The sequence below is a fragment of the Phocoena sinus genome, chromosome 9, assembly GCF_008692025.1.
Source record: "Phocoena sinus isolate mPhoSin1 chromosome 9, mPhoSin1.pri, whole genome shotgun sequence".
Taxonomy (NCBI): domain Eukaryota; kingdom Metazoa; phylum Chordata; class Mammalia; order Artiodactyla; family Phocoenidae; genus Phocoena; species Phocoena sinus.
In genome coordinates, this window is record NC_045771.1 from 26,608,716 (window position 1) to 26,631,040 (window position 22,325).

Genomic DNA, 22,325 nt, shown 5'->3' on the forward strand with positions numbered 1-22,325 from the left:
ACTCCCTTTCCCCCTCTGTATCAGCTTTCTTCTTCCCTTGCCAGTCTGGGTCTTGCATGTCTCCCGCTGGCTGCAGACCCTGAGTTGCCATGCTCTGCTGATCCCAAATAAACCCATCTTTGCTGGAGAATTATCCGGTAGTTTCTTTGTTTCAGATCAACACAAAGAATAAGAAGGAAAAGTTGAAAATAGGTTGAGAGAAGATATGTAATTTATGACGGGTGAAATGAACATGGCAAGGATCCAGGGCCAAGGTGGAGGGCTTCACTTAGGCAAGAACAGTTTTTATGAGCTGGTAGAGACCAGGGTAGGAACAAGGAGAGGATCTAAGCCTTACTTAGGAAAGTTTTCCGCTAATGGCCAGCTGCTGAGCTCAGACTGTTACCACAACTGGTGGTATATGAATCAGGGGAGGGAGAGAAAGGGAAGATGGACTAACACCAAGTGCTTCCTGCTGAAAAAAATACTTTCTTTAAATATAGTTAGCTATTTCTTCCTGCAAATATATATGTACGGCAGATATTTTAGTCCAAATAGGCTTGGAAATATTTATGTAATCCTTCATTTCATTATAGTTTTGCACTGAGGTGGTTTCGCTTAAATCAAATGACTGGAGGCATAAATCAGAAATTAGCAGAGGATTCACATTTAACAACGTCTCATTAATTATAGCACAAAATCATAGCCCTATAAACTAATAAAGTGGTTAATCAAATCTGTCTGAAAAGTAGCATTACTCATTGGTGGAATTATTTCACTGTAAAAGCTGCATTTGAGCGCTTCCTTTTAGGGGGAGAGAAATGGAAGCTAAAATAAGGGCCCTGCCCACAGGAACTTCCAGCCTACCAAACGGAATCTTAAAACCCGCTCTGGTTTTGGAAAGGCTTTTCATTGGCTACAGGATTTAGGAAACACAGAGCATAGCGTTCCCGTCTCCCCACGCCCCGCACACCCCTCCCCCACACGGCTTGCCCAAAATAGGCGGGGGCGGGGCTAAGGGGAGCGGAGGAAATTCGGGGAGCGGGAGAAGTACAGCCGCCTCACGCTTCCCCAGGTGCCGCACCCTCTAGGTGTTCCGTGAAACTTCCAGGGCATTTTAGGCCTGGAAACCGTCTCGCAACTCCAAGCGCCCAGGAGCAAGGGGCAGAGTACCCCCGCCTACCGACTGTGTACGCATGCGTGGGGCTGGGTTGCTAGCGTGCGTGTGACGTCACGGGCGCGCCAGTCTGAATTCTTCCGGGTTTCTGTTTAGAGCGCTGGTCAATTTCCAAGTACGTTTGGAGTTCGTTGCTTGGGTACAAGGTGAGTCGGGACCGGAGCCAGTATTATGAAGAGGCTGATTTAGTTTAGATAAAAATTTGGAGAAGTTATTGCAGAGAAACTGTTCGTACTTGTCTTTCTTGTGAGCTTGCTGTGTTGACCATCTTGCTTGGCGTTTTGTGAGCAGCTGACTTGAGTTAATGCAGGACCCCGCCCTCAAGACGGTCAACTGGCTTGGAGAAGCTTGGTGGGCACACACTAAAATTAAATATCGACACTAGCTCGTGTCCCAGGCAAGAAGTTTGAGAAAAAAGATTGAATCTGCAATGCGCAAGTTAACATCAGTTCAATAGTCGTTTCTTTCGATTGCATAGGGGCTGGAGGGGGGGAGGCAACTGATATATTTTGGAGTAATAAGCTTTTGGTGCACAATTTGCCCACACAATATTAAAACTGCCAAAGGGATTAAAAAACAAACCCAAAACTTTTCAACCTCCCTTCCCTTCCCCATAGTTTGTACATTTTAAAGCACAGTGGTAAAGGCAATTGCTAGTGCAGTGTTTACAGATCCTAAAACTGGCTTTTAGAAGTAGTCCTTTAAATACAAAAAACTAAATAAAAAAGGGTTAAGTTTCAATACCTTAGGAGGATGCGTATATTGATCCCTGTAATAAAATTATAGCATAATCCGTCCTTCCTCCCTCTCCCCCAACAGTGATGACTAACTTAAAGGAAAGGAAAAGCAAAACTAAATCAAAGAAGCTTAAAGCAAATTATTGACTACATTTTGGATAAAACACTGGGCTTTGTGTTTTCAGCAGTAAGCTATCAACTTCCCTAACTGAATTTGCTTTCCACGGCACTGTGAAGCAGATCTGATATGCCACTTGAATTAATAAAAGAAGTCAAAGGACTGCCTGAAGTTGATCTGCTAAGTAAATTACACAAAGTAGATTTCAGATACCTACAGCCAGGTTGTGATTATAGCAGGAAATATATCGAGGTAAGAATTTTCATAACTCAGAATAGTTGTCTTTTGTTTTCAGCAGTTGGATTGTCAAGTGCCTAGGTGTGGTTTTTCTTTGAATTTCTCTTGCTTGTGGGTAACTGAGCTTCTTGGATCCACAAGTCAATGTTTTTCATCAAATTAGGGATATTATTGGCTAATGTTTCTTGGATTTTTTTTTTTTAGTATATTATTACTCATTTCTCCTTCTGGATGTCGGTTACATGTATGTTTGTATGTTGGGCTGTTTGATATTGTACTTCTGGTCTCTGAGGTAGTTTGTTTTTCTTCAGTACTATTTTGTTTTTGTTTTGTTTTTTGGCTGAGGGATTTTCAGATTGTGGAATTTCTATTCTGTCTTTGAGTTTATTGAACTTTTTGGGGGGTTATATCCAGTATTGTATGCATATTTAGTGAATTTTTAATTTTAGTTATTGTATATTTAAGTTTTGGACAAAGTTAAGAATGCTGGGAAGGAGGTAAGGGACTTACTGATAAAATGGGTCTGATAGTAAAAGAAGGAGAAATAATGCCACACTTCAGTTTTGCCCTTCTGATCAATATTCCCCATGTAGATATTTATCTTTTATTCCTTTGTTTATTTTCCATTTTCCTTATGTTTTCTTTCATATGAAATAGAGTATTACGTATTACAGTTGGTCTTCTCTACTTCATTGAATTTAAATTCCTAATCAAATGTTTGTTAGTATTTGTAAACTCATTTTGCATTTGGTTGATTCGGATGATGTTTCTTGCATACTTGTATTTATTAATAAAGTGCTGTGATTAGATTCCTTTTCTTTGTGACAAGTCATTAATACTAATTATTACTGAGCTGTATCTAACTTTATCATTCTCCTCTTATTTTGTGTGTTTGATATAGAAGCATTTAAATGAAATAGATTTTAAATTCTAGTACTTTTATTAGTGTTACTAAAATAAACCCTTTTAGATATAAGTAAAATGTCAGTTTGAATTCTTAAATTCCTTTGTCTAACCTGCACGTGTCTGTAGATATCTCAAGAAACATATCTATGTTTCTTGAATTTTATTAAATACATTTTACTGTGAAATTCATTGTTTTTACTATACAGTTCTGTGAGTTTTGAGAGATATATAAAAACGTATAACTACAACCATAATCAAGCTATAGAACAGACGATCACCCTCCCCCCAAAAATTTTAGAGTCAGCTGCTACCCTAATTTCAACCCCTGGCAACCACTTTTGACCAGTTTTCTGGGAGTATACAGTATTCTTGCCTTTCAAGAATGCCATGTAAATTGAATCATACAGTATGTAGCCTTTTATTTTTTTAATTGAAATATAGTTGATATACAATATTATATGTTACAAGTATCAGTAGGTAGCCTTTTGATTCTGTCTTCTTTCACTCAAGACATTTGAGATTCTTCAGGTTGTTGAGTTTATCAATAGTATTACTTTTTTTTTTTTTTTTTTTTTTGGCGGTATGCGGGCCTCTCACTGTTGTGGCCTCTCCCATTGCGGAGCACAGGCTCCAGACGCACAGGCTCAGTGGCCATGGCTCACGGACCCAGCCGCTCCGCGGCATGTGGGATCTTCCCAGACCGGGACACGAACCCGTGTTCCCTGCATCGGCAGGCGGACTCTCAACCACTGCGCCACCAGGGAAAACCAATAGTATTACTTTTTATTGGTTGCTAGAATTCCATCACAGTCTGTTTATCCATTCCCCAGTGTAGCAGTACTTGGATTCTTTCCAGTATTTTGTAATGATGAATAAAGCAAATTTAAAAATTTATTCTAATTTTTACTTGTATCTTGGTATTATAATCTGTTTTGGCTTTTCTGTGTAACTGTTCTTCTCTCGTTTCAGGGAAAACTCTCACTTATCTCTTCTTTAACTTATGGTGGAAACAGAAGAGCTGTTTTGAAGATTGGACTACAAGGTATATAAGAAGACCATTTCTGCTTAACTTTTTGCTTGTAATCTGGAAATGGGTAACTTTGTGTATGTATACATACACACATAAGCACAAAAATCATTTCTAGTATAAAAATCTATGGAATGAAAAGTTATTATATTTTTCAACTCTGGAAGTTCATCTTGAGTTTTTTCATATCTGCCAGTTCTCCTCATCTATTTTCTTCTACTTCCTTGAACATGTACTTTTAATAACTGTTACAAAATCTTCTCTGGCAATCCTATCATCGCTGTCATTTCTGAGTTTTTTTCTATTGATTCCTTGCCGCCCCCCAATCCTTATGTGTTTTTCCTTTCTGTATGGTTGGCAGTTTTTTAACTGGATCCTGGACATTTAGAATTTTATATTATCAAATATTGGATTTATTTGTAATCCTTTAAATATTATTTGTCTTTGTTTTGGAATACTGTAAATTCTCTTGGAATCAGTTTGATTAGCTTTGTTAGGATGGGTCTAGAGCAGCCTTTATTTGGGGGCTAATTTGCCCTTATCACTAAGGAAGTGCCTTTCTGACAAGTTTACTATGTGTTTTGTGTATGAGGATTCCACTCTGGCTGGTTGGAACCAGAACAGTTCACAGCCCTGTGTGAGTCTCAGAATTGTTCTGCCTGTTTCTTTCAAGTGGTTCTAATCCCTTTCCTCCCATGCTTTTGTAGATCAGTACTCAACCAAAGACCAGAAGGCACCCATCTCCAGAGCGCTCTTATCTATCCTGCTGTCTTCCTTTCAGCACCATGTCATGCACATTCTAGCTGCCTTGCTGTCCTCAAATCTGAACTCTTCTGAATTCAGTGAGGCTGTTGGGCTTTCTTTGTATTTTTACCTCCATTTTCTGCTGCCTGGAAACTCTTTCCAGGAAGTAAGCAGGGGCTATTGCTTTGTTCTCCGTCTCAAAGAGATCACTTACCTGCACTTACTGTTGTCCAGTGTCTGAAAACTGTTGTTTTATATATATTTTCTTACTTTTCTAGTTGCTTTAAGGCCGGAGAACAAATCCCGTCCGTGTTACTCTGTCATGGCCAGAAATAGACATTTGATAGGTCATTTAAGATATTAAAGAAGTAAGTTATATCTTGATTAGAAGCCATTGTGTTTTTGTTTTTAAGGAACATTAGTGTTTCAGTTTATGTATATACTTGTTTTGAGGAGTTGGATGAAAGAGGTAAGTGAAAGGAGGCAATAGGCAGATGTAGTTGTTTCATTGCTGGTGATAAAGTAGCAGATTCAGGAGTTTTAAGTTACACTGCAAATTTTAGAAGGATCTTTCATGTACTTCATAGATACATGAAAGTCTGATATGAAGGCAGTTTCTTCGAGTAGTTGAATGTTTGAAAGCTTATATTAATGCGACCTCCCTCCGATGATATAGTAATTGAATCTTAGTATTTGGACTTGCTTCAGTGGTTCTAGGAGGTGGCCTCTGAAGAATGAAGATTATGGAGATTCTTTATCAAAGCCTAGAATATCCAAATGAGATTACTGTAAAATGTTTGTTTCTTCTTTTCCTAGTAATTTTCATTGTCAAAATCACAGATAGCTTGGTTTTTACACACACATGCTCTTTTATTCTTCAATATGCAGGTGCTGGGGGAGAAGAACACACTTCCCTAGATTAAAACTTCATGTTCTAATAATTATAGATTACCAGAAGATCAGTAAAAATGAAATATTTGGGGAGTGATATGTTATACACTATAAAAATTGAATAATTGTAACTTATTCAGTTCTTTTGATCATAACCATGTGAAAATAAATTGAAAGTGGTCATTATATGATGTTAATGTAGTATTTACAGAAATTTGTAAAACGTATTTTAGGTGCAGCTAGTTATAATTTTGGTTGTAATGCCTAGTAGCATTCTATACATTATTTTTATGATACTTAAGGTGTTAAGAGTAAACTACAAGTGAATTATAAACGTTTTAATTAACTCTTCTTCATAATTATATTTTGAATTATCTATAGTTTTTAGAATTTAGTTGTAATCAATTTTCTTGTCTAGAACACCTTTATATCTAAAGTGTTTTTCTGTGTGTCTGTGCTTCTCCACAGAACAAGAAAATTCAAATTCGGATATCAACACCCTCAGTGTATTATTTTTTGGAAAATTAGCAAAGGACTGTGCTAAAGTTTTCTATGAAGGGGTAAAGTATTTTTATATTACTTTATCTTTTTTGCAGTAGACTTAGAATTATTGAAGATGCTGTATTTATCCTATAGGCCATATTTTAGTGATTCATTATATATTTGTAGGTATATAAAAAATTATACTTAAAAAAGCAACATCTTTAAAATTGAACACTCGTAAGAGGTTAGTAAAACTTATCATTGACATAAAAAGGGACAATTTTTCCTCTCACTTAAGTTTAATTTTTAGTGTTCAATAGAATATCTTAAAGATATATACATTTTCTCTTCACTTAATTAAAAAATAATTCTCACTAACTAAAAAATAATGAGCTATAAATCTGTATTTTTATAATATTTTCTATAATTGTTATAAAAAGAAATGCCTGCTAAATCCCCAACAAGATAATAACACAACAGCATATTACAAGGAGTAAACACAATGACCAAGGGAGATTTATCCCAGAAATGATGTTTGGTTCAACATAAGAAAATCAATCATTGTAATATATCACAGTAATAGAGCAAAGGGCAAAAAACACAAACGATCATCTTAATTGATGCAGGAAAGGCATTTGAAAAATTCTACACACTTTCATAATCAAAACACTCAGAAAACTAGGAATAGAAGGGAACTCCTCAACATAGTAAAGGTCAATTATGAAAAACCTACAGCTAACATCATACTCAGTGGTGAAAGACCGAAAGCATTCCCCCCAAGGTTAGGAACAGGACAAGGACGCTTGCTTTCACCACTGTTATTCAACGTTGTACTGGAACTTCTAGCCAGAGCAACTAAATAAGAAAGAAATAAAAGACATCTAAATTGTAAAAGAAGTAGTAAAACTATCTCTCTTCTCAGATGACATGATCTGATATATAGAAAATCTTAAAGAATCCAAAAGAAAGCTACTAGGGCTAATACATGAATTTAGCAATGTTGCAGGTTACAAGATCAGCACACTAAAATCAGTAGCACCATCCAGTAGAACTGTTTGCGATGATGGAAATGTTCTATATCTGTGCTGTCAATATGGTAGCCACTAGTCATATTTGGCCAATGAGCCCTTAAAATATGACTAGTACAGCTGAGGAACTAAATTTTAAACTTTGTATAATATCATTTTAATTAAATTTAAATAGCCACATATGGCTAGTTGATACTGTATTGGACAGCACATCTCCAGAAATTAACCACTGTTTGGTGTATAATCTTACAGATTTTTTTCTGCATGTGTATTAAAATGATTTAAAATTAACTTTCTGTAAGAATCTCATAACATCTTTGATGTTAATTGGAGATCCTCTAGATATTTGCAAAACCAGTTTTGGTAATTAAACAATATTGAAGCATATAAACATATAAAACATTGTTGAGTCATTGATAAGTCTCCAAATAAGTTGCTCAGAGTTAGACAGTACTTCTATAATGATGTTGCAGGAATATTAGATATATGGTTTCAATCCTTTTTGATTTTTGGTTGTTACTAACAAGTAAATGATGTGGGAAAAAACAATGGTTTCTGCAAAATGGCACAGTCAGATGAGATTGTCTGTACTCTGTCTCTTTTTTCATTTAGGTTCAGTAAACATTTATTAAGTGCTGACATTTTGCTTGACTCTGTGCTAGGCTCTGGAGAAACCAAAATGAATAAGACACAGTGCTTGACCTTATGGAGTCCACTATCTCTAGCCTAATGGAAAATCATTTAATGGTCGTAACTATAATAGAACTGGAATAGCAGCCTCAATAGACTGAATCTGCCTGGAGGATTTGGGGAGAAACATCAAAGAGTAGGCACTTAGTTTTTTAGTGGAATATTTTATTTGTTAGTCTTTAAACTTTTTATTATGAAAAATTTCTAACATATATATAAGTGGTAAGAATTGTATAACGACTGTCAATATTCCAAATATCTAACTTCAGTTATCAGCATTCAGGCTCTTATTTCATCTTTTCATTTTACTGCCACAGATTATTTTGAGGCAAATATCAGGAATTATATAATTTAAACCCTAAAAATTTCCATATGTAAAAGAGAAAGCATCCTAAAATTATATGTGTATGTGTATATGTATATATACAAATGAATCCATACCATAGTACAATTATACTACTGAAATATTAACATCAGCTTTTATAAACCATGAAATATCATCAATGTATTCATGTATATATACACACATATCTATGTATATCTATGTGTCTTACTATCTATTTGAATAAGCACAATTTCATCATTATGCCTAAATAATTTAACAGTAATTCCTCTATATAATCAAATATCAAGTCAGTGATCTAATTTCCCTGATTATCTCATAAGTTATTTTTAAATTTATTTTCTTCTACCAGGAGGAGACTTTAGGTAGGGAACTCAGTGAGGAGACCTTAACAGTAATTCAGAAGCTATTGTGGATGTATAAAGACCAAAACTAAAGCATTTGTTGAATTGACCTAGAATTGATTAGTTGTAGATGTGTGTGTGTTTGTAGTTTGGAGAACTGACCTAAGAAAACTGTACGATTTATGTCAGAGAACGTTTTGCCTGTGTTCTCTCCTAGGAGTTTTTTGCTAAGTTTCTGTAAGGAGGTGGTAAATCAGTTAATTTTTTCTTAATTTATAATTTGAACAGAGAAAAGAATTAGTGTAGTGATTTTTTTCCTCAGTGAAAAGCTGTTATTAAGTCAGTGGTATATCTTAAAATCTTACTTCACAATTTGAAGAAATCAAATAGGAGTTGCCATGCAATTCATGAAATCAAATAGTTGCCATGCAATTCATGTCCAAAAATTCCTAGGACAGTTCATTAGACTGTTTCTCTTCAGAATGATAACTAGACTAATTTTCGATGCAATTTTAAAAACTTTGAATGCGATATAGTTTTAATATGGTTGGTATGGCACTGTGAAGTTCTAGAGGCAAGTATACTAAAAAAGTACTATCCGACAGTCTTATCAAGAAAGGGGACTAGGAAATAAAGTATATAAAGCATGTGTACACACACACACACACACACACACACACACACAAAATCATACCTGCTTGAGGCCGTTTAGGTAGGGTAGGATCCAGTATCTCTACCTAGCTATTTTGATGAGGCACTTTTGTGGGTGGCTCCAGTAAAGGCCTGTTATTGTTCCTTATTATTATTATTCTTGTCCTTAAAGGCATGACTTTATTTCAGCTTTGTTAAAATAATTAATATTTATGATGACAGTTCTGAATTATTAAGAATTCAGTGTTTAATAAGTCCCCAAATCATGCTTTTTTTTTTTTGGGTACGTGGGCCTCTCACTGTTGTGGCCTCTCCCGTTGTGGAGCACAGGCTCCGGACGCACAGGCTCAGCGGCCGTGGCTCACGGGCCCAGCCGCTCCGCGGCATGTGGGATCTTCACAGACCGGGGCACGAACCTGTGTCCCCTGCATCGGCAGGTGGACTCTCAACCACTGCACCACCAGGGAAGTCCCCATGCCATTTTTTAAGGAAGATATTCTTCAGAAATGATGAGAGTGAGAGGGAGGGAGGGAGAGGAATGAAAGTGAGAATACTAAGTAGGTGTTTAACAGGGAAAGATTCACTTATTTAGAAAAATAACTTACATATTTTTCCCTTGAACTAGAAAACAACTTCTCTATTATAATACTTTGATGAGATAGGGGAAAATGAAAAAAATCAGTTTAATGACTAATTTGCATGTGGATGCTAAGTTATAACAGATATTTTCTCTGGCTGCCCATCCTTCAAAACAAACCAATAAAAACCCAAATCAGTGTATTAACAGCTTTCTCATTCTTCAGGCTGTTAGGTATGCATAGGCAAGATTTGCGATAGTACATTGAATTAGTAATACTTAGTTTTCATGGGTTATAGAATATTTGAAATATATATGAAATGTAGTTTCATGTTCTTATTTAAGATGAACTCTTTCCTTTCTGTAAAGAAGTACACTTTTAACAGTTTTAGAGATTTCAAGGACCTGGGCCATAATAGCCTACTTCCTTTCAATTTGCTAAGATCGTTAAAGTTGCCTTTCTTTTCTTCGCTCCTGATATATATTTTAATAAGTACGACATTACACTCTCTGCTTCAGTTTCCTTCAGGGGAGAAAAGTTGATTTTAATGCATGATCAGGAAGAGGCCTTAGCATCCTGTTTTAAGAGTCAACTGGCAATAAAACTAAAGCCTGCTTCATTTTTATGAAAGGGCCTATAGTTTATAGATGAAGGTGAGACCCTAGGGTGCTCGGGTCTCCAGTGAATCCCCAACAGTGTATAGATAGCCAAAGAAGGTTCTTCAGTCAACTAAAAGTGTATGTACATGTATTTATGTATTTTTTTTCCCCTCTGAGGAGGCCATCTGTAAACCTCATTCTCAAAGAGATCCATGAACATATGATCATCAAGAACTGCTTTTTAAAGGCCCAATTTCAGGATTCTATCACAGTATGTAGTTGAGTTAATATTGAACTCCACAGAAATAATAATGATCTGATATTAGAATTTGGTATCTTACAAAAATCTTCATTTATTATTTTTAGAAAATTTTACGTTCATGAGAGTCAAGTGCTAATATGAATGTAATGTTTTAATCTTCTTAAAGAATTTTTTGAAACATTTTACAAAGACAATACAAGAGAATCTTTGGAGGAAATGTTCTAGGTAGAGTTGCTATTAGAGAGGTTTGTGTGTATTACACTTATTATGCATATATTAATTTTTTTTTTTTTACCTTAGTGCATGGATCTCTGTTTATCTTATACTTCCTTCCTCCTCATTAGTCCTGGGTGTCTCTGACTGTGTATGTGTGTGTGCATATGAATGTGTGTGTTTGTTTTTGGAGGGATTCATAATTAAAGAGCTCTTCTGGCTGGCATGTTTGGATGTTTTGAAGTGAAATGATATAAAGAGATCGTAAATTCTAATTTCTAGTGATGTAAGGAGATTAAAGAACTTACTTTTCTGTTCCTTTTTCTGTTCTTTATTTTACATAGTTCAATAGCAAAGGCCATACTTAAGAAGCTGTTAGAGTTTGCTTAAGCTTAGGCAACAGAACACATTTGTTTATTTTTCAAATATTTATTAAAGCTAGCTTCTAATGCTTAATCAGGTTTTTGGAATCTTTTACTAAAATATGGTACTAATCTTTTATATATTATATTAATAATCTTTTATTGAGAATATCATATTACATTTGTATGGAATTTTACAGATTGCAAAGTGCTTCCATATACGTTTATCGTTTGAGCCATTAGTAACCCTCTGTCCTGATGGTCAGTAGTACAGTTATTCTAAAGCAAACCTTGTAGTAAGTACAGAAGCTGCTCTGTCTCCACGACTGTATTTTAGTCCTGCCTCAAGGAGATATTGTGGACTTGAATTAGGTCTTGGAAATATTTGCCTTAGAAGATTTTGTTCTTATGTGGCCATGGTTTTAAAAGCATTTAAGCAGCATGGAAGGGCATAACCAGAAAAGCAAAAGCTGCCCCACTTCCTCTGAACCCACTCTCATTACCTACTCCCATTATTAGATAAAACCACTGCTATGTCTTTTTTTTTTTTTGGTATCCTTCCAGCTTTTATATATGTGTGTATATATGTATACTTACATATGTATGCATGTATCTTTATATACATATAAACATATATGTACATTTTCTACCAAATGACATCATATAATCCATGTTTTGTAAATTGCTTTATTTCACAACGTATCTTGGACGTCTTAGAGAAATGTTTTAAAAATAAATACAAGGTATTGAATATTAAGGATCTGTTTGCTTATATTTTAAATATGTTTTTATCTTTATCCTTCCTTAACATTCTTGTATTTATTAAATTCTTACCTGAGAAATAATATAAAAGGTTTATAATATAATGAGTTAGCAAAACATGTACATTTATCTATAAAACATGTATGATATATTAGATATTATTATTTTTCCTAACTGATACGAAAGGTGTCTTCTGCTTTTGAAATATATTTTAAATAGGTATTCATTAAAATAGAATAGAACCATACAACTAATTAGTACTTGTCAGATAATAGGATGCTGGTAATGGTAAGTCAAGGTTTCTCCTTTTAAAATATAATGGTGTGAAGACTGAGGTCACAATTTAGTTTAAATTCTTTCTGCATTTAAAATCACGAATGTTGATCATTTGGGAGGTCTAATTAGGCTATTTATTTTAGAGTTTATAGTATTAAGGGCAAATCAAAGGTAAAACTTTTTGCATAAATGAATGAATTTTTATTGTGAGGTGGATGGACCTAAAGACTGTCATACAGAGTGAAGTAAGTCAGAAAGAGAAAAACAAATACCGTATGCTAACACATATATATGGAATCTACATTTTTTTTTTTTTTTTTTTTTTTTGCGGTAAGTGGGCCTGTCACTGTTGTGGCCTCTCCTGTTGCAGAGCACAGGCTCCAGACTCACAGGCTCAGCGGCCATGGCTCACGGGCCTAGCTGCTCCATGGCATGTGGGATCTTCCCAGACGGGGGCACGAACCCATGTACGCTGCATTTGCAGACGGACTCTTAACCACTGCGCCACCAGGGAAGCCCTGGAATCTAAATTTTTTAAAAATTAAAATAAATAAATAAAAGAAAAAGTAAAAAAAAGAAAGAGAAAAAATGTCAGGAGAACTTAGGGGCAAGACGGGAATAAACATGCAGACCTACTGGAGAATGGACTTGAGGATACGCGGGGTGGGAAGGGTAAGCTGGGACAAAGTGAGAGAGTGACATGGACATATATACACTACCAAATGGAAAATAGATAGCTAGTGGGAAGCAGCCACATAGCACAGGGAGATCAGCTTGGTGCATTGTGACCACCTAGAGGGGTGGGATAAGGAGGGTGGGAGGGAGGGAGATGCAAGAGGGAAGAGATATGGGAACATATGTATATGTATAACTGATTCACTTTGTTATAAAACAGAAACTAACACACTATTGTAAAGCAATTATACTCTAATAAAGATGTTTAAAAAATTTTTAAAAATAAAAAATAAATGTGGACATACACAGGGTAAAAAAAAAAAAGAATGAATTTTTATAGCTCGATTCTTACACCTTTCTTCTTTGTCACTTGTTTCCTTAAGATTAGCTCTGTATTTGAATACAGCAATCCTAAAACATCTTTGCTTTGCTAGATTAATGGTACATTTTGTGGGAATACAAATGGTGTACTTGAAATTCCCTCCATCTGAGGCATTTTTTTCAGTTTTAACTTTCATTTAAAGAAAGTTTCAACATTAATATGTAGATACAAAATAGGAAAGACTTTTCCAAAGTATTTTAAAAGTTTAAAAAAAGGTCTTATCACAAAACTGTCAAAGTTACAGACATTTGTTAATACGTTTTTTCCCATTCTTATAAGATTTAGTTCTGAAAGAGGAGATCTGGGTTCTTGTCTTAGTCTACAACTAATTAGCTGTATGTGACCTTAAACTGCTCATTTATTCTCTCTGGCCCTTATTTTCTTATCTGAAAGATGAAGGTGTTTGATTATGCGAACTCTAAGGTCCTTCACAATTCTAAAATGCTGAGATTCTATGAAGTAAGTTTTGTAGTAGTTGTATAGTTTGTTAAGATTTAATGAAGGTATATTTTATGTAATGTCTGTGTGTTTGTGTGTGTATATTCATATATTTAGGTATTCATTGAGTTGTCTAAACACTTTTGAATGTTTTTTGTCTGCTCGATGTCAGAGACATTTTAACTGAATAAGACAGTTATGGACCTTGCCTTCATGGAATAGTTTTCAGTGGAGAAGAGTGGAATTAAACAACTATTATGTAATTAATTATTTTATCCAGATATGATATGTACTAAGAAGATTGAGTAGCAGAATGAGAAAAGTAGCCGAAAGAATGAACATAGGGGTATGGGGAGAGTAGATAAGTAAGAGAGAACAGCATATACAGAGGCCCTGAGTGAGGATCCTGGAATGCTAAGGAATTACAGTAAGGCAGACTTCCAGAGTGAGTCACACGAAATGCGGCTGGTGAGCTGGGTGGGCATCAGATCATAAAATGATTTGTAGACCATTTAAAGATTTTGGTTTTTATGCTAATATTACATATATTACTTCCAATTATGTCCTTGGTGTTACATGATCCAATAAGTGCTAATACACATGAAATACACTTATTATGCTAAAGAAACATTTTCTGTCAGTCACTGCACTATCAATGACATCAGGTCCCTGGTTTTTCCCTGTACCCTTTCACTCTTTAACAGTGTTTTAAGATGTGATAACCTAACAGTATTTGCAAGGTCAGTATAGTAAAAATTACTTAATGCCTGTTAAAGTCAGATAAGTTTTTCTTTTTGGATTATCAACTGTTTCATATTTTCTTTGCCCTTTTCCTGCTCAGTGATGACTTGAGAATTTTTAGTATGTTATCCATTAAAAATAAGCAAATTAATACACTGGTTTTGTGTATTTTTGTTACCTATTGGTTTGCTTCCTATTTCACCACTGATTGTGTTCCTCATTGGGAGATATTAGCATGTAAAAACCATGGTTGTTTATATGCAAGTAAATTGTCTGATTTTTTTTCCTTTTAATTGTTCATTTTTAAAGAACACTTACATTAAAAAGACCCGTATTGATTTCACTCATTTTCTCTGCGACTCGTTTGTGGTAGAAATATTCCTGTTGGCTACACTGAAAATTGTCTAATGATGAGGGCTTAATCTATCTAAGGCACTGTGACAAAAGGGAAATGACTGCTTTGCTGATAATCTGAGTATGCCGAGTTATTTCAAAGATTTCATTTCAAATGTGTTTTCACTTTTATAACTTTGATGCAAAGATAGCAATTAAAACCTTATCATTTTTAGCAGCAGGGTTATGCTTCTCAAGCTGGTTTTCTAATACTGTTTTCAGCAGACTGAGATAGGCACCTACTCTGACATATCAGAATACGTTAGTCTCACCACTGAACTGTGTAATTCCCATTCTTGTTTGAATGGCTTCAGTATGCTGTGCTCTTCTCAGAAACTTAGAACGGTGTGTATTAAATCTCATTTTCAACTCAATCTAATGAGTGTTTATACAAGCTAAAACAGCCTATTATATATTTATGTTTCTAATCCTCTGTGTATTTGAATTAAGTTGAAAGTCATTATGATTAATACATTCATGGGACATGAATCCTAAGCCATTTATTTTTTTCTCTTTTGTTTAGATCTGTATTTCAGTTTCTACCAGTGTTGATTAATTTATTCAACAAATATTTGTTGACCACTGATTATGAACAGAAGCCTCCACTAGTCACTTGTGTGGGATATTCAGATGGATAAGACATTCTTAGTCCCAAGGATCTTACAGGATTTTCAGGGCAGTAAAAACATTAAGAAAGTTTATAAATAACACACATGAAAAATATTAAAATGCGGCATAGGAGAGTTCAGAGGAAGGAAGAATTATTTTTCCTTCTTCCTTCTTTGGGGTACAAGCTAAGATAAACCTCCCAGGGAAGAAGCATTTACAGCCCAGATTTTAAAAGATAGGTACTCAGAAAATGCAAAAAATATATGTGGAAAAACATTGGGTATATAAGAGAATCTGATTTATTTTGTATTGAATGGAAGTATATGGAGATAAAGCAGGCAAAGTAACTTGGGATGAGATCACTGAGGGCCTTCAATGCAATTTATATGTGTAAATTAAATATAAATTCATGTTTATAAATATAAATTTGGGAGGGATAAATTGGGAGTTTGGGATGGAAATATACACACTACTATATATAAAATAGATAACTAATAAGGACCTATTGTATAGCACAGGGAACTCTACTCAGTACTCTGTAATAGCATATATAGGGAAAGAATCTAAAACAGAGTGGATACATGTATATGTATAACTGATTCACTTTGCTAACTAACATTGTAAATCAACCATACTCCAATAAAAATTAAAAGTAAAATTAAATTAAAAAAATAAATGTAATAAATTGAACATTTATTTTTTATAGCTTTATTTTGTAGCTTAAAAATTTTTTAATAACTATTTTTTTTGAATTTTTGAATTTTATTTTATTTTTTTATACAGCAGGTTCTTATTAGTTATCTATTTTATACATATTAGTGTATATATGTCAATCCCAATCTCCCAATTCATCCCACCACCACTGCCCCCCGCCGCCACTTTCCCCCCTTGGTGTCCATACGTTTGTTCTCTACATCTGTGTCTCTATTTCTGCCCTACAAACTGGTTCATCTGTACCATTTTTCTAGGTTCCACATATATGTGTTAATATACGATATTTGTTTTTCTCTTTCTGACTTACTTCACTCCGTAGGACAGTCTCTAGATCCATCCACATCTCTACAAATGACCCAATTTCCTTTTTATGGCTAATATTCCATTGTATATATGTACCACATCTTCTTTATCCATTCGTCTGTCAACGGGCATGTAGGTTCTTAAAAAGTATTTTTGGTTCTTATTTCCATTTTGTCGATTGTATGCTAGAGGAAAAGTTGTAACCTTTTACTGAGTTTTGTTGCTAATGTTAGAATAGACTTTTGAAAAATTTTTGTTATGAATACTGATATCTTGCTTTTAATGATTTATTCTCTTTATTTAAAAATGTTTTCTCCATCATAAAAGAAATACTTTTATTCTTTAAGTTTGGTTTATACAGAAAAATTGAAAAATATGCATTTCTTCCCCTAACACTTTCATTTAGTGTATATCTTTCCATATATTTATGTTTAAGACATTTTAAAGTAAAATAAAAAATAAAATGAGATAGGTTATTTTTTGTATTTTGAAGAGAATTTAGAACTGACCAATGATTTCCCTACTTCTATTTATTCTCCTGTGTTAGTTTGATTAAACAACTTTACATCTTGGACTGAAATCTTAAGTTTTCATTTAAATCAGAATATACTGTTCAAAGGTAAATTGGAAAAACTGCATATTTTTCAGTTATAATAGTAATTTATTCCAGAAGCACTCTTGCTCTTTATTTTATTCCCCTTTAAAACTGCCTAAACCATGGTACAAACATAGAAAATCTTCAGTGGGAAGGAAAATTTTCTCCCACTTAACTGTGAAGAATTGTGTTTATTTAGCATTAACAGCACAGACACAATTATGTTTGCAGTCTCACCTGAAGAAAATAAAATGCAGAAATTTGCAGAGCTAAAATATCTGGATAGTGCCAGAGATTTTAGAAAGGCAGTTTATGATCCTTCCTTTGATTCACAGATAGTTTATGGAGGGCCTACTTTGTGCCAAGACCTGCAAATACAAAGCAGAATAAGACATGACCCTTGTCTTCAAGGTGCCTACAGCCTAATTAACGGATCTAAATAGAGAATCCTGGGGGTTGACACCACACTCATACGTGCAAAATAAAAATCAGTAATGCAGAAGACTTCCGTTTGGTAGAAATTAAGATTATTGAAGGAAGCTGCCTAAAGCCCAGGAATTTCTGTTTATCTTAAGGTTTTGGTGTTAAAATTAGAGGAGTAAGATAATAATATGTGTGTGTGTGTGTGTGTGTGTGTGTGTGTGTGTGTAAAATATAGCAAGACAAGACTCACTAAGTGTGGATGTTCCAGTATTTGGAAAATAAGAGATTTAACTAAAGAATGAGAGAGGCAGGAATAAATGGAGATTGGCTTCTTCTTACTATTATAAACCTACGTGGAAAGAAAGTATCTTTGTTTTATTAGTATATAAATGGAAATTTCTTATTTATGTCTCATACCCTGGATCTTTATGCTCATGTTAGTTTTATAACAATATGGAGTTTTTGCACTAATGACATGTCTTTCTCAATGTAGTCTCTCAGAGATTTAGTTTCATTTAATTTCCATTCTTAATACTGTTGGCTCATCACTATCTCTTCGTTGTGTTTATTCATGCACACTTATTCACATAAATTGAGATAAACATTGATTTTTGAAGCCCTACCAGGTAAATAAAAATTTCTAAGTGATTTAGGTAGTGTTTTCCTGGTCCATTAAGAGGAGCACTGTACTTACCTGTGGCTACATTGCTGATACCCTTTTGTAGGAGGTGGTAGTCTCAATCTTATATTCAGAAAGCATTAAACAAGTTTAGGCTAACCAGCTTTTCATTTTATAGAAATGATTCCTGTTTTTACATAGTAATAAAAATAAGAATCTATATGGCATTCAGAATTATGGTATTTTGATGATTTTTAAATTATTTTTTTCTATATAGGACACCATTGCAGTGGCTGGATTTGTTACTTTGTCAGCATCTTCATCTACAAGCAGAGATGGTAAACTTTGCTTATTTTTGAAAGCATCTGAGGACTTCAAATCAACTGTTTATGTAAGTATGCAACTTTTTAGTCTCTAATTATATTGTAGTTTTAATGAGCTACAGTAATGGAATAGAAGTAGTATTTCTGTGTATCTGCAGATAAACTACTTAGTCTGACTGAATTATTGTAATTAAATATTTTAAGTTTAAAAAATAAAAATCCTTTTCTTGGCTTTATATTTAGAATGATTCCAGATAGCAGAGAAGGATCCCTTAAAGATAGTTATTTGTTACTGAAGTTCTTAAAGCTTCACAGACACTCTAAACCTGATCAGTATATTCTTTGCATTTATACTGTCATCCTCTTTTGATGGTCTGCTTGATTTTATCTTAAATTGGTCAGGTGCCCCTTTTTAGGTAAAACTGATTTCTTCCTATTTCATTCTTTATGAAGGTCTTCATCCCTCTCACTTCACCACCCCCCGCCCCCTCCCCACACAAACACACATACACTTTTGGAGACTGCCTGTTTGGTCAAGGCTGTCAGGTGGAGAAGTAGAGTTGGGTTAAGCTATGTGCCTGCAGACCGACATCTGCCTGTTTTGTTTTGTTTTATTTTTTTGTCTGAACAGGGCATTTTATGGGCCAGGTGTGGTTCTGTGATATTAAAATTGGTGAATTAACCTGAAGCTTAGCTTAGACAACTTTGTACCTGCGACTCTTAATTTGTAAGCTATAACTTTATGCCATTCTGTGAACTGGAATATTATAAAGTGTGTAGTTTTACCACAATTAAAGGTCTGTAATCACATTGGACATGTTTGTATACAAATAAGTCCTCTTTTTTTTTTTCAGGTTTATGTTAAATCCGTAAGAGGTTTTTCTACAGAATCAATGTCTTTGGTAAGATGGTATTAATTTTAATTTAGAAATGTACACCCCCCCACACACATACATATATGTATTTGACCCACATTATAGACTGATTTTGAAATAGTATCAATACAGTGGGAAAACATAATCTCTACTTTTTTGATATATAATGATATTACATTTGAGTTATATATTTCCCTGGTAATTAATACCTGGTTCATCTGTTGTCTGGAATGTTTGCTGATATTTTGCAGAAGCTATGTACACAAGAAAATTAAAATGGAAAAGAAGTTTTATTGTGTGAAGACACTGGGATTTTTACTCCTTTTAAATCTTAGGCAAATTCATTTCTTTTGCTTTTCATCAGCTTATATTTAAACAGATTATTATGTGCTGAATTGTGATTTGACAAATTATGTAATTTTAAGTAAAGAATTTTATTATACTTTTGATACATTTTGCTTTTTCTTTTAAATCATATTTTCAATATTTTATAAAATTTTGTCATCTCATAGCAATGGGAAGGTTCCCATTTTTAAAGGTGAGCTACTTGTAGCTGAGTGAAACTGGAAAGAAGGTAATATGTTGATAAAGTTTAGTTATGGCAAGTGGGCTCCTTAGTTGCACAGGCAGGTTCCTTAGTTGTGGCACATGGGCTCCTTAGTTGCAACCCGTGGGCTCCTTAAAATAAATTTTATGTTCTACCTTTAGTTTCTATTGGACAGAGTTCAAGGACTTTGCTTCTAGTTGACAGTGACTACGGGATACAGGTTTTAAATTCTGAATACTACCATAATAGTATAACTTAAATTTGTTATTTAGGGTAACTGTAACCAATGAAAGTATTGATGTACTTTTTAAAAAATATGATTTAACTCTGATATTAGTGTTTTTCAAAATGGTTATAGATAGGTCAACTTCAAATATTTGTTACATCCATGCACTTGTAGTAAGGCAGAAGTAAATGAGAGAGCCTCTGAACTTGGCAAAAATGGTTTTTCAGGAAGCTCAGGTATTCTGAACTATTAGAATATAACTTAGCTGCTCTGCACACACATCCTGGCTTATTTACATTGAGAGCCAAATTACAATCAAGATGTTGATTGCTGGTTGTGAATTAACAAGTACATTACTTGGAAAACCATAATGGTTAGGGTCATTGAGTTGTGCTGGCCTTCCCATTCATCTCCACATTAGGGAGATATTTGTTAAGATAATATATTGGATCCAGTTAGTTTGTCAACTGAGTACCTATTGTCTCTATTCTGTCCCATATGCTGACCATTGTTTTTCTTTCATTACTTTTTTTTAACATCATGGTTTGATGAGATTTCTAAGCAAGCCCTGCCTGACCTTGTGTTTGACCTGAGGGATCAGCTTCCTTGAAAAAACCAATTCATTTTGATTTGATTTTTAAAATTTTAACTCTTAGTGTGATAGGTAACCTTATTTGCAATTGGGAGTGAAGTGGGTGAGTGATGGGGCCAGATGTCTGAACCCTTTTCAGGATTGTTTGACTAACATCAGACGTTCTTGTGAAATCACTTCCCCTTTTCTTTCCAAACTTCTGTACAGTTATTTCAGAAAATTATTTTTTCTTTTATTACCCTGTTTAATGTCTTTATATCATTTATAATCAAAATCTGGCTTTATTTAGGCCTTATTAAAATCTTCATAGCAGTATAGGAAAAAATATAAATATATGCCACAAGGTTTGAAGTGATATTAGTTAAGGTTAAAAACCAGAACAAAAGTCTCTTAAACTGCATTTTTTAGAGTTGTGTACAAATTACACCATTTATAACCAAAGTTATTTATATGAAAAACTAGATGGTTTATATAGCAACCTTTATAAGCTGTGCATTTCTCCTTCTATCAGGCTACAGTCTCTTTTTAGACAGAAGGAAAAAATGCAGATCAGTTTGCTAAATTACAAATTTGATCATGACATGATTCTAAAATCTTAATACTTATATTCACTGTCTTTCTTTAGGTTCCAGCCACACATTATGTATATACACCCCTGAATCAACTTAAGAGTGGCATGATTGTCAATGTCTATGGTGTTGTGAAGTTCTTTAAGCCTCCATATCTGAGCAAAGGAACAGGTAGGTATTATTAAAACTGGTCAAGATTTTAATGGACTGGAACTGTTTTATTGGTTCAGGAACACAGCTCCTTCAGTACTCTAAGTCTTAGAAACTTAATTGTGATTTATAATTGTCAAACAATACTGATGCAAATTTTTGGGCCATTTTTACTTATAAAATAAAGTATAGTCTATAAGTTGTAGAGAATAAATGAAGAAAAGAATGCTAAGCAGCAACATGACAGCATATGAAAGTATAAAATAGCCTATGAAAGTATAGAATAAGCTAGAAAAGGTAAATATATAGACATGTACAGAATATGTAATGCTGTTATGTAAATCATTTTAATTCTTGTATAGAAGTTAAAAGGCAAAAGTATAAAAAAGAGCTACCTATAAACATATGTTAGTGGTTACAACATAAAAAGATATAAATTGTGACTCAGTAACATAAAGTATATGTTGGGGAGGGGAGTAAAAGTGTAGAGCTTTTGTATATGATAGAAATTTATTTTTTATCAGTTTAAGATAGTTATAACTGTAAGGTGTTTTATGTAAATTTTGTGGTAACCAAAGAGAAAATACTTATGGAAGATACACAAAAGAAAATGAGAAAGGGATCAGAGTAGGTCACGACAAAAAAAAAAATCAGTGAAACACAAAGGAAGACCATAAGAGAGGAAACAAGGGACAAAAGAGCTAAAAGACAGACAGAAAAGAACAAAATGGCAAGAGTAAGTTC

The 22,325-nt window shown here is 34.1% G+C and overlaps 1 protein-coding gene across 6 annotated transcripts in view; it reads left to right on the forward strand.

The window, feature by feature from the left end:
* The first annotated feature begins 1,195 nt into the window (after positions 1-1,195).
* POT1 (protection of telomeres 1) overlaps positions 1,196-22,325 on the forward strand; it is an 82,375-nt gene continuing 61,245 nt past the window's right edge. For 2 of the 6 annotated variants that reach the window (XM_032643474.1, XM_032643476.1), the window contains exons 1-7: positions 1,231-1,302; positions 1,976-2,263; positions 4,124-4,196; positions 6,285-6,376; positions 18,577-18,690; positions 19,477-19,524; positions 21,488-21,602. In XM_032643474.1, coding sequence (XP_032499365.1) covers positions 2,141-2,263; positions 4,124-4,196; positions 6,285-6,376; positions 18,577-18,690; positions 19,477-19,524; positions 21,488-21,602 — 565 coding nt within the window. In that variant the 5' untranslated portion in view covers positions 1,231-1,302; positions 1,976-2,140. Of the gene's footprint in view, positions 1,303-1,975; positions 2,264-4,123; positions 4,197-5,203; positions 5,294-6,284; positions 6,377-18,576; positions 18,691-19,476; positions 19,525-21,487; positions 21,603-22,325 lie in introns of all 6 variants that reach the window. The other 4 variants (XM_032643479.1, XM_032643475.1, XM_032643477.1 and 1 more) reach the window with 4 other exon arrangements.